This window comes from Chiloscyllium plagiosum, chromosome 18, assembly GCF_004010195.1.
Source record: "Chiloscyllium plagiosum isolate BGI_BamShark_2017 chromosome 18, ASM401019v2, whole genome shotgun sequence".
Lineage (NCBI taxonomy): Eukaryota > Metazoa > Chordata > Chondrichthyes > Orectolobiformes > Hemiscylliidae > Chiloscyllium > Chiloscyllium plagiosum.
This window is the reverse complement of record NC_057727.1, coordinates 55,083,348-55,101,965: the sequence shown is the minus strand read 5'-3', so window position 1 is coordinate 55,101,965 and position 18,618 is coordinate 55,083,348. Positions and strand designations below refer to the sequence as shown.

Sequence of the window (18,618 nt, the reverse complement as noted above, 5' to 3'; positions counted from 1 at the left end):
CACCATCACCTTCTGAAGGACAGTTATGGATGAGCAATAAATTCTGGCCTTGCCAGTGATGCCCAACACAATGAACATTTTTTTAAAAGTAACATAGAACATAGACATAGGTCCAAGATTCATAACTCTCAATGGCTGCAGGATCTGTAGATGAGAGCCAAGCTATTAGTGACTTACCAGGGTGAGACCCAGGCCACTTTTAGGTATGTCAGTTCCAACTCTTAGCCAAAGATACAGACTCCTCACTTCCTCAACACTATCTGTCCCTATGTTATCTTTGTGTCCATACTGTACCAGTGTGACAATTTTTAAATTTCTAATTTTAGCTGTCCTATGATCTGTCTCTATATGAAATTACAAATTTGGTGCTGAGATAAAATGAGTTTCTTACTTGTTGTCTTCCTGCCAAATTTGATTTTAAACTGACATTATCGAAACAATCCAGCGCCAACACAACTTTAGCTGAATAAAGATCAAAACAAATCCATATTTCAACTTCAGATTTAACTTGAGAAACGTGATTTAAAATGTATTTGGTTAGTTATTTAATGCAGAATGAATGACCTATCAGGCTGTATGGTTTTGATTTGCAGCAGGGATTAAAGTGAAGATTTCTTTTCTTTCCCTTCACTTTAATGCATGTATTCCATTCAGATGGGCTGTGTTGAACTCCAGTAAGGGTTTACAAGATCATTAGGATTAGACAATAGACAATAGGTGCAGGAGTAGGCCATTTTGCCCTTCGAGCCTGCACCACCATTCAATATGATCATGGCTGATCATCCTTAATCAGTATCCTGTTCCTGCCTTATCTCCATAACCCTTGATTCCACTATCCTTGAGAGCTCTATCCAACTCTTTCTTAAATGAATCCAGAGACTGAGTCTCCACTGCCCTCTGGAGCAGAGCATTCCACACAGCCACCACTCTCTGGGTGTTTTCTTGTATTTAGTTTATCCTACCTCCCATTAGAGAATATGTTTCCATTGCTCTGATACTTTTAGTAAGGCAAGCTCTCCTGAGTGAATCATCTTACCAGTTTCTGGGTCAGCCCTGGTGGGGCCCACTCATAGGTGACTGTGTCAAAAGTTGGATCTTTCTTTGTTACATTGGGATTGGTAATAATCATTCGGTTCCTCTTATAAATGCGGACTCCATCTCCTCCCTTCACTCGCGCAGTCAGATTAGAATAGTTAGAGTCAGCCAAAAGGCGGCCGATTTTCCGATCATCTTCAGCATCAGAGTGCAAGTTGTGATCCTCTTGGTTGCATTTGCATGACTTGCATATCTTCCTGTATCAAAAGCAAGCAAATTAACATTAGATAGGGCTCATTTGTCTGTACAGGAATGACCATCATTTGGTGGAATCAGTCAAGTTTCAGAATTCAAAGTACCATTGTTTGTTTGAGCCTTCACACATCTGATGAAAAAAAATGCACTTTGTACAGTCTGCATTTTGGAAGACAGGCTATAGCAAAAATAGTTTAGCATCTGCATAACAAGTTATTATCTAATGGGATTGGGTGGTGCACATCCAAGACCATAAGCTTAGTAGCATCTGGGAACTGAATCATAGTTCAGGCCAGACAGAAATGAGCAATGAGATATTTCCCTCCCTCTTGATATCTAGAGTCACAAGTTAAACAAGAATTGGCACATGCTTTATCCGCTGTGCTGTAGGAAAGGCCTTTAGGACAGATAAAACCCTTTTTCAAATTTGGCACAAAATGGTATCATTCATCTGTTAACACCTCCTAGGCTCAAGAATAAATAGCTTGAGCAGTGCAATGTTACAAGTTCTATATAGTGCACACGTCTGAAGTTACAATTGATAGCAACAATTCTACCAATGCAGGGAGAGAGTTGCATCGTGCCCCAATGTGACTGCTGTGTATGGTGTTCAATACATCCAGTGGTATGAGAAAATGAGAAGGCTATAAAATGAAAGCAGAGATTTTTTATATCATCGCCGTCACCACCAAGGTTGAGTTGACAATTTTGTTCCTCTCTCCCCCCTTCAAGCTGGAACTCTCTTCTGGCTTGCCTCAGTGACTGCTTACTTACCAAGCGACTGTCGAGGCTTCTGATTTTCTCATCTGACTTTACAGTCATATGACCCCACTCCAAATCAATCAAAGGTTTCTCCTCTCACCATTCCTCAAACCCAGTGTCTCAATAGTCGTCCATCTGAAGCTGCAACTCCTGTTTCTCACCACTTGTCCTCCCTCCAAGTTGCTTTTAGGTCAGCCTCACACACCTCCCCATTACCTATTCCCTCTCCTTTCGCCTGACCCCTGCTATCACTTTGAGTGATTCTAGCCACTGCATACTGTTGGTGAGCATAACAAAATTTTGGAAGAAATATTTGGGCAGGTTCTGGAACTACATTAGATCGTAATAACCCTCAGATGAGACAGCAATAAGAGAACAGAGGGCTGAATCAGGGATTGCAGAGGCCAAGAAAACTGACTACAGCAATGTAGTCAGAGGGCATTCAAGCAAGGGGCAAAAAATACAATGCAGTTGCAGAAGGTGATGGTGACATTGGGGCTTAGACATTCTTCTCTGCAGTCAAGGACATGAGCCCTGAAGGCTATGTTGCATGTCAGGTGACAGGAATAAGGACACTTCTTCACAGATAGAGAGGAATGTGTAGTAAAAGGGAAATGTCCCATTTGCTGCGGACATTTATTGTATAGGTGGGACTTAACAAAGCGGGCTTACTGAGGTGGCCTGAGCAGCTCAGGAGTAAACTGAAAAGCAGAATGCAAAGGGCCAATTGAGTCTGGATAATTACCTGAGTCCCAAGATGTTAGCATGGAATAATTAGGAGCAGAATGAAGAGATTCATAGACTGGTTTGGAAGACATGAGAGGCACTGACATACTACTGAGGAAAGAGGGAGATGTACCAATGGGCTGTCCTTCACCTTATCATGTTAGGAGCAGATAAATCATATAGCTTGGGCTGTAGAGTAGGTCTGCGACAAAATTAACTGCTGATTTAGAACATTTGGCCCGTCAAGCCTGTTCTATCATCAATAAAAATTTGTCTGAACTGATCTTGGCATTATTGCATTTTTCTGCCTACCTGTCATAATCCTTGAATCCCTTGTCAATCAAAAATCAGCCTAATTCAGCTTTGAACACACACAATGACCCAGTCTTCACTGCTCACTGACAAAGAGAAATCCAAATTATAATGGACCTCCAAGAGAAGAAATTGCTCTTCGTTTCTGTCTTAAATGAGCAACTTCTTATTTTTTTAGATTGTCCTGTAATTCTAAATTCCGCCAGTAGAGGAGACATCTACTCAGCATCAGAGTTGAGAGTGTGTTGTTGGACAAGGATTCCTGAAGAAGGGCTCCAGCCTGAAACATCGATTTTCCTGCTCCTCGGATGCTGCCTGACCTGCTGTGCTTTTCCAGCAACATACTCTCAACTCTGATCTCCAGCATTTGCAGACCTCACTATCATCTACTCAGCATCAACTGTGTCTCTCCCCCTTGGAATCTTTGATGTTTCAATAAAATTGACACTCCGTCTTCTATATTCCAGTGAGTATAGACCTGACCCACTTCACCTTTCCTCCTAAAACAACTCCTTCATCCCAAGAGTTTAGTGAACTGTGTCTGAATCACTTCCAATGCAACTCTATCTCTTCTGAGACAGTGAGGCCAGTACTGTACACGATACTCCAGGTGTGGTCTCACCAATGCAGATGTTGCAAGATTTTCATCCCTTGTTGGTCCTCTGTTTTGTTTACACACTTGTCTCTGTTTATCATTACCCTTATCTGTTTACTCTTTACTGTTGCCTTGCTCTTTCCCTTGAACTTTAAGGCTCCCATCAGATGTGCCTTCCTTTCTATATGCACACTCCCAGCACAGCAGGTCAGGCAGCATCCGAGGAGCAGGAAAATTGATGATTCAGGCTGGAGCCCTTCTTCAGGAATCCTTGTCCAACAACACACTCTCAACTCTGATGCTGAGTAGATGTCTCCTCTACTGGAGGAATTTAGAATTACAGGACAATCTAAAAAAATAAGAAGTTGCTCATTTAAGACAGAAACGAAGAGCAATTTCTTCTCTTGGAGGTCCATTATAATTTGGATTTCTCTTTGTCAGTGAGCAGTGAAGACTGGGTCATTGTGTGTGTTCAAAGCTGAATTAGGCTGATTTTTGATTGACAAGGGATTCAAGGATTACGACAGGTAGGCAGAAAAATGCAATAATGCCAAGATCAGTTCAGACAAATTTTTATTGATGATAGAACAGGCTTGACGGGCCAAATGTTCTAAATCAGCAGTTAATTTTGTCGCAGACCTACTCTACAGCCCAAGCTATATGATTTATCTGCTCCTAACATGATAAGGTGAAGGACAGCCCATTGGTACATCTCCCTCTTTCCTCAGTAGTATGTCAGTGCCTCTCATGTCTTCCAAACCAGTCTATGAATCTCTTCATTCTGCTCCTAATTATTCCATGCTAACATCTTGGGACTCAGGTAATTATCCAGACTCAATTGGCCCTTTGCATTCTGCTTTTCAGTTTAGTCCTGAGCTGCTCAGGCCACCTCAGTAAGCCCGCTTTGTTAAGTCCCACCTATACAATAAATGTCCGCAGCAAATGGGACATTTCCCTTTTACTACACATTCCTCTCTATCTGTGAAGAAGTGTCCTTATTCCTGTCACCTGACATGCAACATAGCCTTCAGGGCTCATGTCCTTGACTGCAGAGAAGAATGTCTAAGCCCCAATGTCACCATCACCTTCTGCAACTGCATTGTATTTTTTGCCCCTTGCTTGAATGCCCTCTGACTACATTGCTGTAGTCAGTTTTCTTGGCCTCTGCAATCCCTGATTCAGCCCTCTGTTCTCTTATTGCTGTCTCATCTGAGGGTTATTACGATCTAATGTAGTTCCAGAACCTGCCCAAATATTTCTTCCAAAATTTTGTTATGCTCACCAACAGTATGCAGTGGCTAGAATCACTCAAAGTGATAGCAGGGGTCAGGCGAAAGGAGAGGGAATAGGTAATGGGGAGGTGTGTGAGGCTGACCTAAAAGCAACTTGGAGGGAGGACAAGTGGTGAGAAACAGGAGTTGCAGCTTCAGATGGACGACTATTGAGACACTGGGTTTGAGGAATGGTGAGAGGAGAAACCTTTGATTGATTTGGAGTGGGGTCATATGACTGTAAAGTCAGATGAGAAAATCAGAAGCCTCGACAGTCGCTTGGTAAGTAAGCAGTCACTGAGGCAAGCCAGAAGAGAGTTCCAGCTTGAAGGGGGGAGAGAGGAACAAAATTGTCAACTCAACCTTGGTGGTGACGGCGATGATATAAAAAATCTCTGCTTTCATTTTATAGCCTTCTCATTTTCTCATACCACTGGATGTATTGAACACCATACACAGCAGTCACATTGGGGCACGATGCAACTCTCTCCCTGCATTGGTAGAATTGTTGCTATCAATTGTAACTTCAGACGTGTGCACTATATAGAACTTGTAACATTGCACTGCTCAAGCTATTTATTCTTGAGCCTAGGAGGTGTTAACAGATGAATGATACCATTTTGTGCCAAATTTGAAAAAGGGTTTTATCTGTCCTAAAGGCCTTTCCTACAGCACAGCGGATAAAGCATGTGCCAATTCTTGTTTAACTTGTGACTCTAGATATCAAGAGGGAGGGAAATATCTCATTGCTCATTTCTGTCTGGCCTGAACTATGATTCAGTTCCCAGATGCTACTAAGCTTATGGTCTTGGATGTGCACCACCCAATCCCATTAGATAATAACTTGTTATGCAGATGCTAAACTATTTTTGCTATAGCCTGTCTTCCAAAATGCAGACTGTACAAAGTGCATTTTTTTTCATCAGATGTGTGAAGGCTCAAACAAACAATGGTACTTTGAATTCTGAAACTTGACTGATTCCACCAAATGATGGTCATTCCTGTACAGACAAATGAGCCCTATCTAATGTTAATTTGCTTGCTTTTGATACAGGAAGATATGCAAGTCATGCAAATGCAACCAAGAGGATCACAACTTGCACTCTGATGCTGAAGATGATCGGAAAATCGGCCGCCTTTTGGCTGACTCTAACTATTCTAATCTGACTGCGCGAGTGAAGGGAGGAGATGGAGTCCGCATTTATAAGAGGAACCGAATGATTATTACCAATCCCAATGTAACAAAGAAAGATCCAACTTTTGACACAGTCACCTATGAGTGGGCCCCACCAGGGCTGACCCAGAAACTGGTAAGATGATTCACTCAGGAGAGCTTGCCTTACTAAAAGTATCAGAGCAATGGAAACATATTCTCTAATGGGAGGTAGGATAAACTAAATACAAGAAAAATGAATTATTTTGTAAGTGTGAAGCAACTAACTAAACTTGCATTAAGAAAACTAGTGTGTAATACCGTGTTTTCCTTTACCTAAACCAATGTTGTTTTGCAAACCAAAAATGTTCAGAAACTACAACTTGTATTTATATAGCACCCTTGAATAGAATGAAACAGCCCAGGGTACTTCTCAGGAGTATTATAAAACAAAGAATAATGTCAGAACCACAGAAGGGAATATTATTTGGTCAAAGTGGTAGCTTTTAAGGTGAAGAGGCGTAGGGAGGATATTCCAGAGCTTGGTTCTAGACAACAGAAGGCATAGCTATTAGTGTTGGAGCTAATAAAATTGGGAATGCACAAGAAGTCACCATTGGATAAACATAAAATCATAGAATCCCTACAGTGTGGAAACATGCTCTTTGGCCCAACAAGTTCACACTGACCCTCTGAAAAGTAATCCACCCAGACCCATTCCCCTACCCTATTATCCTATATTTACCCTGACTAATGCACCGAACCTACACATCCCTGAAGACTATCGGCAATTTAACATGGCCAGTTCACCTAACCTGCACATGTTTGGATTATGGGAGGAAACCGGAGCACCTGGAGGAAACTCACGCAGACACGGGGAGAATGTGCAAACTCCACTCAGACAATTGCGCAAGGCTGGAATTGAACCCAGCGCTGTGAGGCAGTAGTGCCAACCACTGAGCCTCTGTGCCGCCCCAAGCTTCCTCAGGAAATTCTGGTGGTGGAGGAGAATACCAAGGAAAAGAAAATCTAGAATGAAAAGAGGTTGTGCATTTATATGGTGACTTCCACGGCCTAAGGAAATTTCATAGCGAATGGACTAGTTTTGAAAAGTGGTAACTGTTTTCATTTGGGAAGCAAGACCGCCAATTTACTCAAAGCAAGCATTTCACAAACAGCACAAGGACGATGTCGATATAAACTTTTCTTTTGGATTTTGAATGAAGGATATTGAGAATATATATAAATATTGAGAGCACAGCAGGATAACTGTTCATTTAAAAGTGGCATTGTGAGATATTTAATTCTACTGAGGGGACAGGTGCTTCCAACAATGCAGCACCCATCAGTCATTACTGAGGTGTAGAGTCAGCCTAGAATTTTGTGCTTCACCTTGGAGAATGACTTGAATCCAAATCCCAATTTACGTCCTAGCACCCATGATGCTACATTATTAAAATGAGTTGGGAACAGGTATTCAAGTGCAAAGATTTAACCATTCTCTTATGTATGAGCAAACGTTCCCAGAACCAATCTTGGTTATACATGAATATTGAAGCACATGTATTATGGACACATCCAAACTAAATGGCTCCAAGTTCCATTCCTGGATTCAGCCACTTGTAGTTCTTCCAGAGTATGTTAACTGACCTATAACTTTTGGCCCAGAAGGGGGAAAATTAGGCATAAATCTCACAGTTCTTTATTCTCATTGCTAAAACCTCTGCCTTGGGCAGGACAGGATTGGATTGAGCTGCTTGTCCATTGCTAGATCATCTGCAATAATTCTATCGCTTACATATGAAAACCAGGTTCATTTAATGCATAGATAAGTCAGGGATGGCTGTATGTTTGAAGCTGCAAGATGGAGTCAGGAGGGGATAGCTGCAAAGGTTGAGAGAGGGAGGCTGAAGGGAAGAGAACACATGTCAACAGCTAAGTACTCAGGTAAGTAAGAGATTACTTGAAATCACAAAGGTGATTAAGTACATGGAATTGAATGTTGAATCTTTAAGGCTGCATATATTTAAGAGCTTCTATATGGGGAGAATGCAATGGAAGCTGTTGTAATGAACACCTTGTGTCAGTTGTTGAATTTAAATCTAAGACTTTGATCTGCGATGCAACAAGAAGCGCAATAACGGTTTTGTTAACTTTTCTTGCTTTGTGTGGATGTGATAGAAACAGATTCACTGCGAACTAACTAATCTGCGGAAGGAAGAGTGTAGGGCAATGGCTTTTTTTGTGTCAGTGTGTGTTACTTCTTCTGAAAAGAACTGCCATTGTTAACTCTTATCTGTTGTTTTTAGGCCAGTTTATATCATTATGGTGTCTAAGAAATTAATTCTTTTCTTGTGTGTTTTTTGTGGCTTTAAGTGTAATGGAGGCTTGTCAATTATTGAAGATATTGATGAGTTCTTCTCATGCTGATTGTGTGTGAGTGCAAACAAAAAGTCCACATCAACACAAATACAGAGTGTGTTGTTACTAAATGATGGCTTTGGCTAATAAATGAGATTGTGACATGAAAAAGGAGCTCTTGAAAACCAAAAAGTAACTCCTGAAAATCAAAAACTAGCCCTCAAATGTCTGTTGAAAAACCCTCTATGGGTGGGGAAAATGTGTCTTCTCTGCTGAGTAAATGAAGATATCCTAAAGTGCCTTCACTGTTAGTTTAAGAAAATGATTTCATTTGTAAACTGCCAACAAATGTGGTCAAGTGCAAAACTGAATTAAGCAGTATGGAAACCTTTTTGCCACAACAGCCCCTGTTATCTTTTCATCGATCCCACAGATCCAGGGAATCTATAGTCAAAGGATAACAACCCTTTTGATGTGCATCAAATCTGCACATCAATCTGTCTTTTTATCTCCTTTCAAATAAAGAATTGCAGTCCTGTGACAACAACATGGTGAAACTGATGTGCAGGGCAGATACCCCCTATTCTAATATGTGATGAGAAAGTTTTAGTTTTTCTTTGCGGATGTTTGTAGCATTGGACAGCTGTTTTGTATTCTGAGCTCAATTATGAAATAGTCTTTGCATTGCCTTGCAATTGTCAGTGGCTGCAGCTAAACACTGATCTCGCGCACACACGCGCACACACACATAAAATTGCAGAAGTATTCAATTATTACTCTGTAGAAGGAGGCCATTTTGTCCATCATGCCTGCACCAGCTGTATAATCTAGTGCCAATCTTTTACCTTCGCCCCATATTCCTGCGCACTATTATGATCTAAATGGTTGCACCACCTTGTGTCTGCTGTCAAAATGTGTTTCTTTTTCGTGGAAAACTAAATTGACAAAGAAGATATGGGACTGGGATGCAATTAAAATTAGGCTGTTTTTTCACCCCCTCAGTTTTGGGTTCATTTCCAGTGGGTCCCAGATTTAACCTGTTCTTTTGGACAGGTAAATGGGAGATCCATAGGAAGCAAGTAAGATCAACAGCTCATTGCATTCCTGTCCTACTTTAAAATTGGAAATATTGTGTCTAAGGTAGTGTCTTCCCTTGTATATAGCACAGCTAAACCAGAGCCTGCTAGAACAAGCTCATTGTCAAATATGAGGCGAACATTGTTAAATACTTCAGTTGGAATATTGTACGTAATTCTGTGCACCACGCTCTAGGAATGACATGATGTCTTTGAAGAGGGAGGAAAAAAAAATTATTACCATGGTTCAGGTATTTGGGATGGGAGGATTATATGGATAGACTGGACTAGTTAGAATTGTTCTCCATCAAATGGAGATGATCAAGAGGAGCTTTGATAGAGGTATTTAAAATAATGAAGAGGAAGAAAATCAAAAGAAACTGTCTTCTGTGATAGAAGAATTAATAATCAACGTTAAGGTGATTTGTAAAAGAACCATAAGTGGCAGGAAGAAAATCAATATTTAATGCAATGAGTAATTTTGATTTGGAATGTATTGCCAGATAGGTACAGGATAACAATTCAATAGCATCTGTCAAATGTAGATTGGATGAATACTCAAAGGAGAAAAGAAGAGTAGGATCAGTAAAGAAGGATGATGAGCTAACTGATTTGTACTTCAAAAGAGCCAAATCAAAGTTGATGGGCGACAAATAGCCTCCCTGTGTTCCATATTACTTCTATGACAGACTCTCAGCAGGCAAATTTCAATAATAAAACATCAGTAAGTGTTTGAGGTGACTGTGAACAGCAGGTAGATACAAGAGTCATTAAATACCAACAGTTAAGCTCTGAATAAAATCTGCGCACTGTTCAAGGAATGATAATTGATTCTGACTTTTGGACTCTTGAAGGTCACAACAGGACTCCATTCAGCAACATCTGTATTTACTGGGAATCATTTTTCTTCAGCAGGTCTTTGTCAGTCAATTCTGTCTCTAACTGGGGAGTGGTTGTGGACCAGGTTGCCTGATAATAATTTAGTGATTTCCTTTGGGATGAAGTGTGAACTTTCTGTTTCAATGGTGCAGCTTCCATAAACAATCATGATTCTTTAGTCCAAAGTTATAATGTCTTAGCAAGTGTTCAATGGTTACATGGCTGTGAGATTGATCCAGTAAGTGGCAACATCATTGCATTATCCAAATTAATTGCATTACTTAAGTGCATCATATCTTTTGGCTGTTTTATTATTTTGTTTTGTTTAGCTCGTTGCCATATACTTAAGTACTAACCTTTGAAAACTGTGATCTTTTTAGATCAGACTGTTTAAAGTCTTGATTAAAGTCCACAGGTCTGGCAGTATCCATGGACAGAGAGAAAAATAGAGTTGCCGCAGTTGTGGGTATGTTCGCTGAGCTGGGAAGTTGATTTGCAGACGTCATGTCCCCTGTCTAGGTGACATCTTCAGTGCTTTGGAGCCTCTTGTGAAGTGCAGCTATACTGTCTCTCTGGCATTTATTCTGGTCCGTTCCTGCTGCTTCCGGTTGTCAGTTCCGGTTGTTCGTTGTAGTGGCTGGTATATTGGGTTTAGGTCTATGTGCTTGTTAAAGGAGTCCATGGATGAATGCCATACTTCTAGAAATTCTCCGGCGATCCTTTGTTTAGCTTGTTCTATGATCGTTGTGTTGTCCCAGTTGAATTTGTGGTCCTTGTTAACAATTCAACAGTATCTGTCAAATGTAGATTGGATGAATACTTGAAGGAGAAAAGAAGTGTAGGATCAGTAAAGAGATAACATCACAAATATAATATAAATCTTATTCTGGAAAACAGCCATGTGGACTCAAAATGTTAGCTCTGTCTCTTTCTCCACAGATGCTGTCAGACACTGAGTTTCTCCAGCTTTCTGTTTTTTTTCCAGATTTCCAGCAACTGCTATATTTTGATTTTTTTGTTTTGCTTGTTTATTTGTCTTGTCTTAATTGATCAGACAAGAAAATGGAAAATGCAAAGCAGAGGAGACAGATATCCCGTTTTGTATTCCCGAAAGAGTTTTTGGTCTCCCTTGTATCTGGTAATGTGTTATGTGGGAGATTTCATAAGTGATCTCAGAGTAAAAGATCCCCTGAAAAAAAGTGTCGTAATGGGGTAGAAATTAGCGTTCAGAGTGAGAGTGAAAATCTTGGGTAGGAAACAGCTGTGGTAAACCTAAATAAGAGTTATTACAAAGAAACGAGGGCAAATGTAGCTAGAGTTGACTGGGTCAGGACTCTAGCAGCAAACACAGTTGAAGAACAATGGCAGATGTTTACAAAAATAGATCATGACTTACAACAAAGGTATATCCCAGTGAGGAAGGAGGATTCTAGGAAGAGGATTAAGCAACCACAAATAACCAGTGAAGTTAAGGGCAACATAGTTAAAAAAAAATTACAATGTGGTAAAGATTACGCATGACGACAATAGAATTGGGAAAGATTTAAAAGCCAACAAAATTTAATCAAAAAAGGGCAAAAATAAACTTTGAGGGTAAACTTGCAAGTGATTTCAGGACAGGCAGCAAGACCTTCTTTAAATATATAAATGTGAATGTATGCTCTTTAAAAACTAAAGCTGGTAAAATAATAATAATAAGGAACTAGGAAATGGAAGAGAAGCTGAATTTTAAAATTGAATCAGTATTGACGATAAAAGACATCTAGTGGTAGTCCAAAGGTACTAAATATTAAAGGGTCAAAAGTGGAAGGGGAAATCAATATAGCAGCTATTACTGAAGGAAAAAAAATACTTGTAAAGCAAATGGGGATAAAAACTGATAAACCCCTGAACCTGATGGAAAACATCCACGGATAGTAAAAGAACTAGCTACAGAGAAAATGGATAATTTTGGATTTTGGAAAAGTCCTGGAAGTTTGGAAACTGCCAAGGTAACAACTTCATTCAAAAAGGGAGGGAGCCAAAAACACAGGTAGCCATTGGCCAGTTAGCTTAACACCTGTCATTGTGAAATATCATGCTTCTCTGGGGTAGTGCATTGGCCCACTGTTCACAAGGTATTCAAAAAGGTTAATAGATTTTCACAAAGTACACAAAACTTCCCCAGTTACCTATGTGCTTGGACCTAGGTGAACTGAAAACACAGACCAGGTTTCAGTGCTTAACAAGAATTACTGTAAATAAAGTCTACATACATAGAAAAGATGTACAAATTGTTGACATACAACTTCACTATTAAAACTCTAATTTCCTTATGACATTTCCCTTACATGCACATACAGACAAAAATATTGGTGTTATGAATGGAGAGGAAAACCTCAAGAAACAGTTCAATGGCCTCTGGCCATAGGTTTTCTGAGAGATCCTTATGTTTGCCAAGACTTGTCCTTCAAACTTTTTTCTGGTTTCTTTCCCTTCCTTGCAGCAGGCACAAGTGATTGGCTCACAAATTATAAAGTCTATGACTTATTGCTTGAAAGGAACAATTGGTGGAAGATGATGACTGGTTTTCTTCAGGTTTCAGGTATCTTCTATTGTAGAGAGACCACCTCCACTTCCAGAGGACCTAAAGCTTCTGGCAATATCATTTACACCCACAAGATTTTCAGCTACTCACAATCAAATCATGTAGTTTTTAGCTGGTAGGTGACTCAACTCCATATTTATCTCTCCACCCTTCAGGCACTCTGCCTCTATTCCTGATGAAGGGCTTTTGCCCGAAACATAGATTTTCCTGCTCCTCGGATGCTGCCTAAACTGCTGTGCTTTTCCAGCACCACTCTAATCCAGAATCTGGTTTCCAGCATCTGCAGTCATTGTTTTTACCGACTCAACTCCATAAACCAATCAGCTATACTTGTTGCCAGTTAAGTCTCATTGGTTCATAATCCTGGTACTAGGCCCAATACTTGAACAAAGGAGCAGTATCAACAATGGTTAGAGCACAGGACAGCAGTGACTGACTGACATCCAACATGAATTCATTAAGTCCAACCAGATAATGGACTGTAAAGGATTAATCACTGTTGAATTAAAATAATTTAGTTCATAGTCAGCACTTCCAGTATTTCAACATAGGGAAATTAGCCAAGTCTTGCAAATTTATTTTATGCCTTAGATTGTGACAAACACTAGGGAAGCAATTTATACTGTATCAGGATCTGTGTGAAGGCTATTTTTCTCTATTGCATGGATCTGCTAGGATTGGCTGCAACTCGAAGGTTATTCACTGAGACGCACAGTTCAAAAGATGAATACCAATAAGTCTTCTTTCAGTTTATAATTGGCATCATAAAGCATGTGCATTGGCTGCCAGCATCACTAGCACAGGCTATGGCAAAATGTGCATGTAACTGTCTGCAAATCTAGACAATGAGCCTTATGTTATTTGCGAGAAAAGGTGGAGAATAGCTTTTGCGAGAGAGTCTGGAACAAGGAGTCAACACTCTTAAAATTGAGAGTTAGACTGTTCAGGGGTGATGTCACTTCGTCACACAGTGATGACGTAAGTTCCTTTGTTACAACAAAGGAAAATCAACTGAAAGTTTCTGTACTCTGATTGGTAGACTTTTCTTTGACAAGCGATTCTGAAATTAAAATGCGCAATTGAGATACAAAATGGCTAGGACCTGATATTTGAAGACTGTAGTCCCACCCCCCCCCACCCCCAATACCCATAGGGGGATACGTTCCAGGACCGACCGTGGAAGCCCGAAACTGCGGATAAGAGCGAACCCATTTATTTAAATTGGAAACGTACCATCCCGGCAGCCTTCTGATCCCTGGTCTGGAACATTCTCGATAATATATTCTAGCCGTGGTAAACTGCGGGTAACTGAAACCACGGAAAACGATTCAGCGGATATGGGGGGTTGCCTTGCATTCAGTTGTGATGTGGGTGTCGTTGGCTAGGCTAACATCTTTTGCCCGTCATAACTGTTTGTGAGAACGTATTGTGGTGAGCTGCCATCTTGAACTGCTTCCAGTGCTGTTAGGAAGGGATAACCAGAATTTTGATCCAGCAACAGTGAAGGAACAGCAATATAGTTCCAATTCAGTGTGATGTGTAGCTTAGAAGGAGCTTGCAGGCAGTGGTGTTCCATTTATTTGCTTTATTCTTTTAGATGATAGAGATCAAGGGTTTGAAAGGTGCTGTCAAAGGTGGTGATCAGATTCCTTGCTGCAGTTTTATTGTTCAATCCATGTCCTTTTTTTAATGTCTACAATTTCACTTGGCAGCAGAACTCAAAGAATACCAATTAGAATGGAACACTTAGCTTTATTTCCCTTTACTCAAGGGATTTTTGAGGCTGTCTGAACTGATTCAACCACTTTCCTGGATGAAATCAGCTGACAGTGCACAAGTAAGATGTGTGGTTTTCTGATCTTGCTGTTAAATGCCAGACAATCCAATGCATTTGTCTAGGACAAATGCTTTGGTAATGCCACAAGCCATAAATTACCACTTTATGTGAACATGTCTGAGGACTTCTTCCTGAGCTGGGATAGTGTTGAGGCCATTGTTTACATAAAAGCAGTCTGCAAGTTTAAAGCCCGAAATCCATGCAGAAGCATCTCAGAATGTTTGTGATCCTTATGAACATTACTAACCTTGTCCTCCCAGGCATTATGGCAGCTTCACAGCTCACCTTCTGATGGTTTGGACCATGAGGTGTGTGTCAGTGTGGGGTTGGCCTACTTTCCCTTTTCTTCACTGTGGGAGAGATGCATGTGAAGTCTGGTTGGTGGAAGGTTTCCTGCAGCTTTCCTTGATACTGTCAAAACAACGCCAAGCTGAGCAACTGCCATGAATCTCTTGGTGACCGTTGACCTTTTACATGTCTCTGCGGTGGGAACTCTACTTGTTACAAGAATTAGCAGGATCACTGCAGCGGTACTTGTATTACAATTGCCCTGATTAATAACCTTCGAAAGAGTTGCCATTGCCTCAATGTTTCAAATGATCAAAGTGCACAGTAAATTAAGTCTTCTGTCAATATCAGCAGGAACCTTCTGTAACTATCCTGACAATCTGTCTTGTTTCAGATTATGGGAAACAGATTTTTTAAACTCAGATCTTAGCCAAGCAATGCTGCAGAGGTTTTTAAATGAACTTCATTGTCAGATTCTCCCGGACAATTTTGTGCTGCTGCTTGGAGTGCAAAATTAACTGGTTTGAAATCCTATGAGCCCTTTATTCAGGTTAGGAGAGAGTTGCGGTTCCCAGTCCTGTGAATGAGGGACTGAATAGCTGGAATAATCTCCGGATAGGGACACCAGCTACAAAATAGGACCTCCACTGAAGAGCGAGCAATCACAGAATACAGCAGCAGATTATTTTGAGAAGGATGATGTAAAGGACAGTGCTTCAATGTTCACTCAACCCTGCCCCCTAGGCCTGCAACTGCCTATGATAAGGTAAAAACAATGACTGCAGATGCTGGAAACCAGATTCTGGATCAGTGGTGCTGGAAGAGCACAGCAATTCAGGCAGCATCCGAGGACAGGCAAAATCGACGTTTCGGGCAAAAGCCCTTTGCCTGAACTGCCTATGATAAGGTGAGCAAGTGCCAGCAATCCGTACGTCCTGCCACAACAAAATCCTTTCACAGTGGATCAGCTGATGGTCGTGAAGACAGACAAAAGATTACAACCTTCAGTTCCACAGAAATACTCTGATCTTTGAATCAAACAATAGCTCACCAAGGCCGTGTGGGACTTGGTGCATGACAGGCCTCCCACTGTAAATGAGACCATACACAGTCTTGCCAACTCAAATATGGATAATTCCTGTGTCTTGGGTGTCAGGCTAACATTTTCCCTTTCGAGGATTCTCTATCTGGAACAGACAGTCATTGCCGCTTGCCCATTGCTGTAGTTTTGGCTACAATTTGATTGATAGCTGTTTCCTTTGAGGTCTCCTAACCAAGTGTTAAAAAAAAACCTTTTAGTCATTTTGAAAGCTAGTGTGTGACGCAAATGTTTCGCTCCACATTCCGGCAGTGAGTTAGAACTCTATGATATTTGGAACTCCGAATTTTCTCCTAATCTCAAATAATGGGGTCCGATATGGCTCAGTTGGTAGCACCCTCACCTCTGGGTCCTAAGGTTCCAGCGTAAGCATTGTGCCTCGCACATCAATGTAGGACACTGTTGCCCTCGGGTAAAAGATTCGGCAGCACAATATCAATGATGAGTGAGGGCCGTTTAGTGTTGATGTTCTGATCAATATTGATGCCTCAATCAGTATCTCAACACAGATCTTCTGCTATTATCACTTGAAGTCTGTGGGAATTAGTTGTGTCCATATTGGTTGTCACGTTTCCTCCATTACAGCATTGACTATGCTTCAAAAGTATTGTGAGCTAGAGAATGTTTTGACATGACTAGTGGTCTTAACAAATTCAGACCTTGCTTTCTTATTGTAAAGAATTCTGCTAAAAAGACTCTTGGAATCTCAGAATGATCTTTGATGTTGGATCCTGATCATGTACCTGTGAAAGTTAAGTTGTTTATTTTTACCTGATCTGCCACTCAAGAATTTTTTCTGTATCATCTTTAAATATAGAAAATTTAATATTTAACTTGACCAAGAGTGTCTTTCCATTATAGTGTTCTGCTGTTTTATTTTCTTTTTTAAAAAAATACAAAAAAAGGTAACATCTCGAGCTATTGCACGTGTGAGCTATAACACCCGAGATGATTCATTTGCTGAATCACTATCACAAATGCCGAAGCATGAGACAAAATTTTAATTCATAAAATCAACAAGATTTTCTTGGGGGTGAGATAAGAAGCTGGCATACATACGTTGACATTTCCTTGAATGATCATTACAGGCCAGTGTTGCCTAATCTCCAGGATGGATTTGAAGTTTTCTTCTATTGATTCCTGGAATGTGAGTGTCACTAGCTAGGCCAACGTTTACTGCCCATCCCTAATTGCCCAGAGGACAGTTCAGAGGCAACCACATAGCTGTGGGACTGGAGTCATATGTAGGCCAGACAAAGATGGCAATTTCCTTCCCTAAAGGACATTATTGACCCAGATAAGCTTTGCCAACAATTGACAATGGATTCATGATTATCATTAGACTCTTAATTTTATTGAATTCAAATTCCACTATCTGCAATGGCTGGGTTTGAATCGAAGTCCCCAGTCATTAGCTGAGTCTTTGGATTAATACTGAAAATGTGTTGCTGGAAAAGCGCAGCAGGTCAGGCAGCATCCAAGGAACAGGAGAATCGACGTTTCGGGCATAAGCCTGAAGCTTGATTCCTGAAGAAGGGCTTATGCCCGAAACGTCGATTCTCCTGTTCCTTGGATGCTGCCTGATCTGCTGCGCTTTTCCAGCAACACATTTTCAGCTCTGATCTCCAGCATCTGCAGCCCTCACTTTCTCCTCTTTGGATTAATAGTCGAGCAGTAATATCCCCATGTGCCCAGAACTTGAAGGATTGCTTTTTTGAGAAAGATAATTTTAAATTTTCTTCTAGCATTTCTCTTTACAAATTGAAAAAGTGTTGAAGATGTGAAAAAAGCCACTTGATGGACCGTCAAGAATCCTCAAGTTTAGTAATGGAGAGTGTTTTCTTTTTTTAAAAGCCACAGGAAGTGAGGATAAATGTGATGGAGAGCCAAAGCTGGAGCTCAGAGGGAGAAAGCCATGTGATGAAGCCTCCAATAATTGCACTTCATCAGAGTTGGTAACCCTGTTTCCACTGTTTTTGAGAAATTGCAGATGGTTGTGTGAATAATCAATGAAAATTTTCTCATTTCTTGGGGAGAATACTGTGCAAGTTATCTGATATTTACAGCTGACACATAACACTAATGTTTTCAGATTATTTATTGACTTGATTTTCTTCCCAGTTCCCACTCTGACCTAGTTCACACAGGCACCTCGAGGTTTCACACTGATCACCTTTTTATTTTCAAAATTCACCTTTCTTTCAGAAAAGCAACCAGTTGCTTAATTTCTAAATCTATGCAAGTTGGATGGGCAACTAGGTTGAGCAGTAAATACTGGCCCAGCTGGCAATGCCCACATCCCATGAGTGAATGAAAAGAAATATACTGGCTAACTAATATGTCACAGTCTCCTGGGAACAGCCCACAGAAATTACAGATCAT

At 40.6% G+C, this 18,618-nt stretch overlaps 1 protein-coding gene across 1 annotated transcript in view; it reads left to right on the top strand.

Moving 5' to 3' along the window:
* lmcd1 (LIM and cysteine-rich domains 1) overlaps positions 1-18,618 on the top strand; it is a 62,034-nt gene that overhangs the window by 16,987 nt on the left and 26,429 nt on the right. Inside the window, exon 3 of the mRNA XM_043708407.1 lies at positions 6,011-6,266. Within this exon, the coding sequence (XP_043564342.1) occupies positions 6,011-6,266 (256 nt within the window). The remainder of the gene's footprint in view (positions 1-6,010; positions 6,267-18,618) is intronic.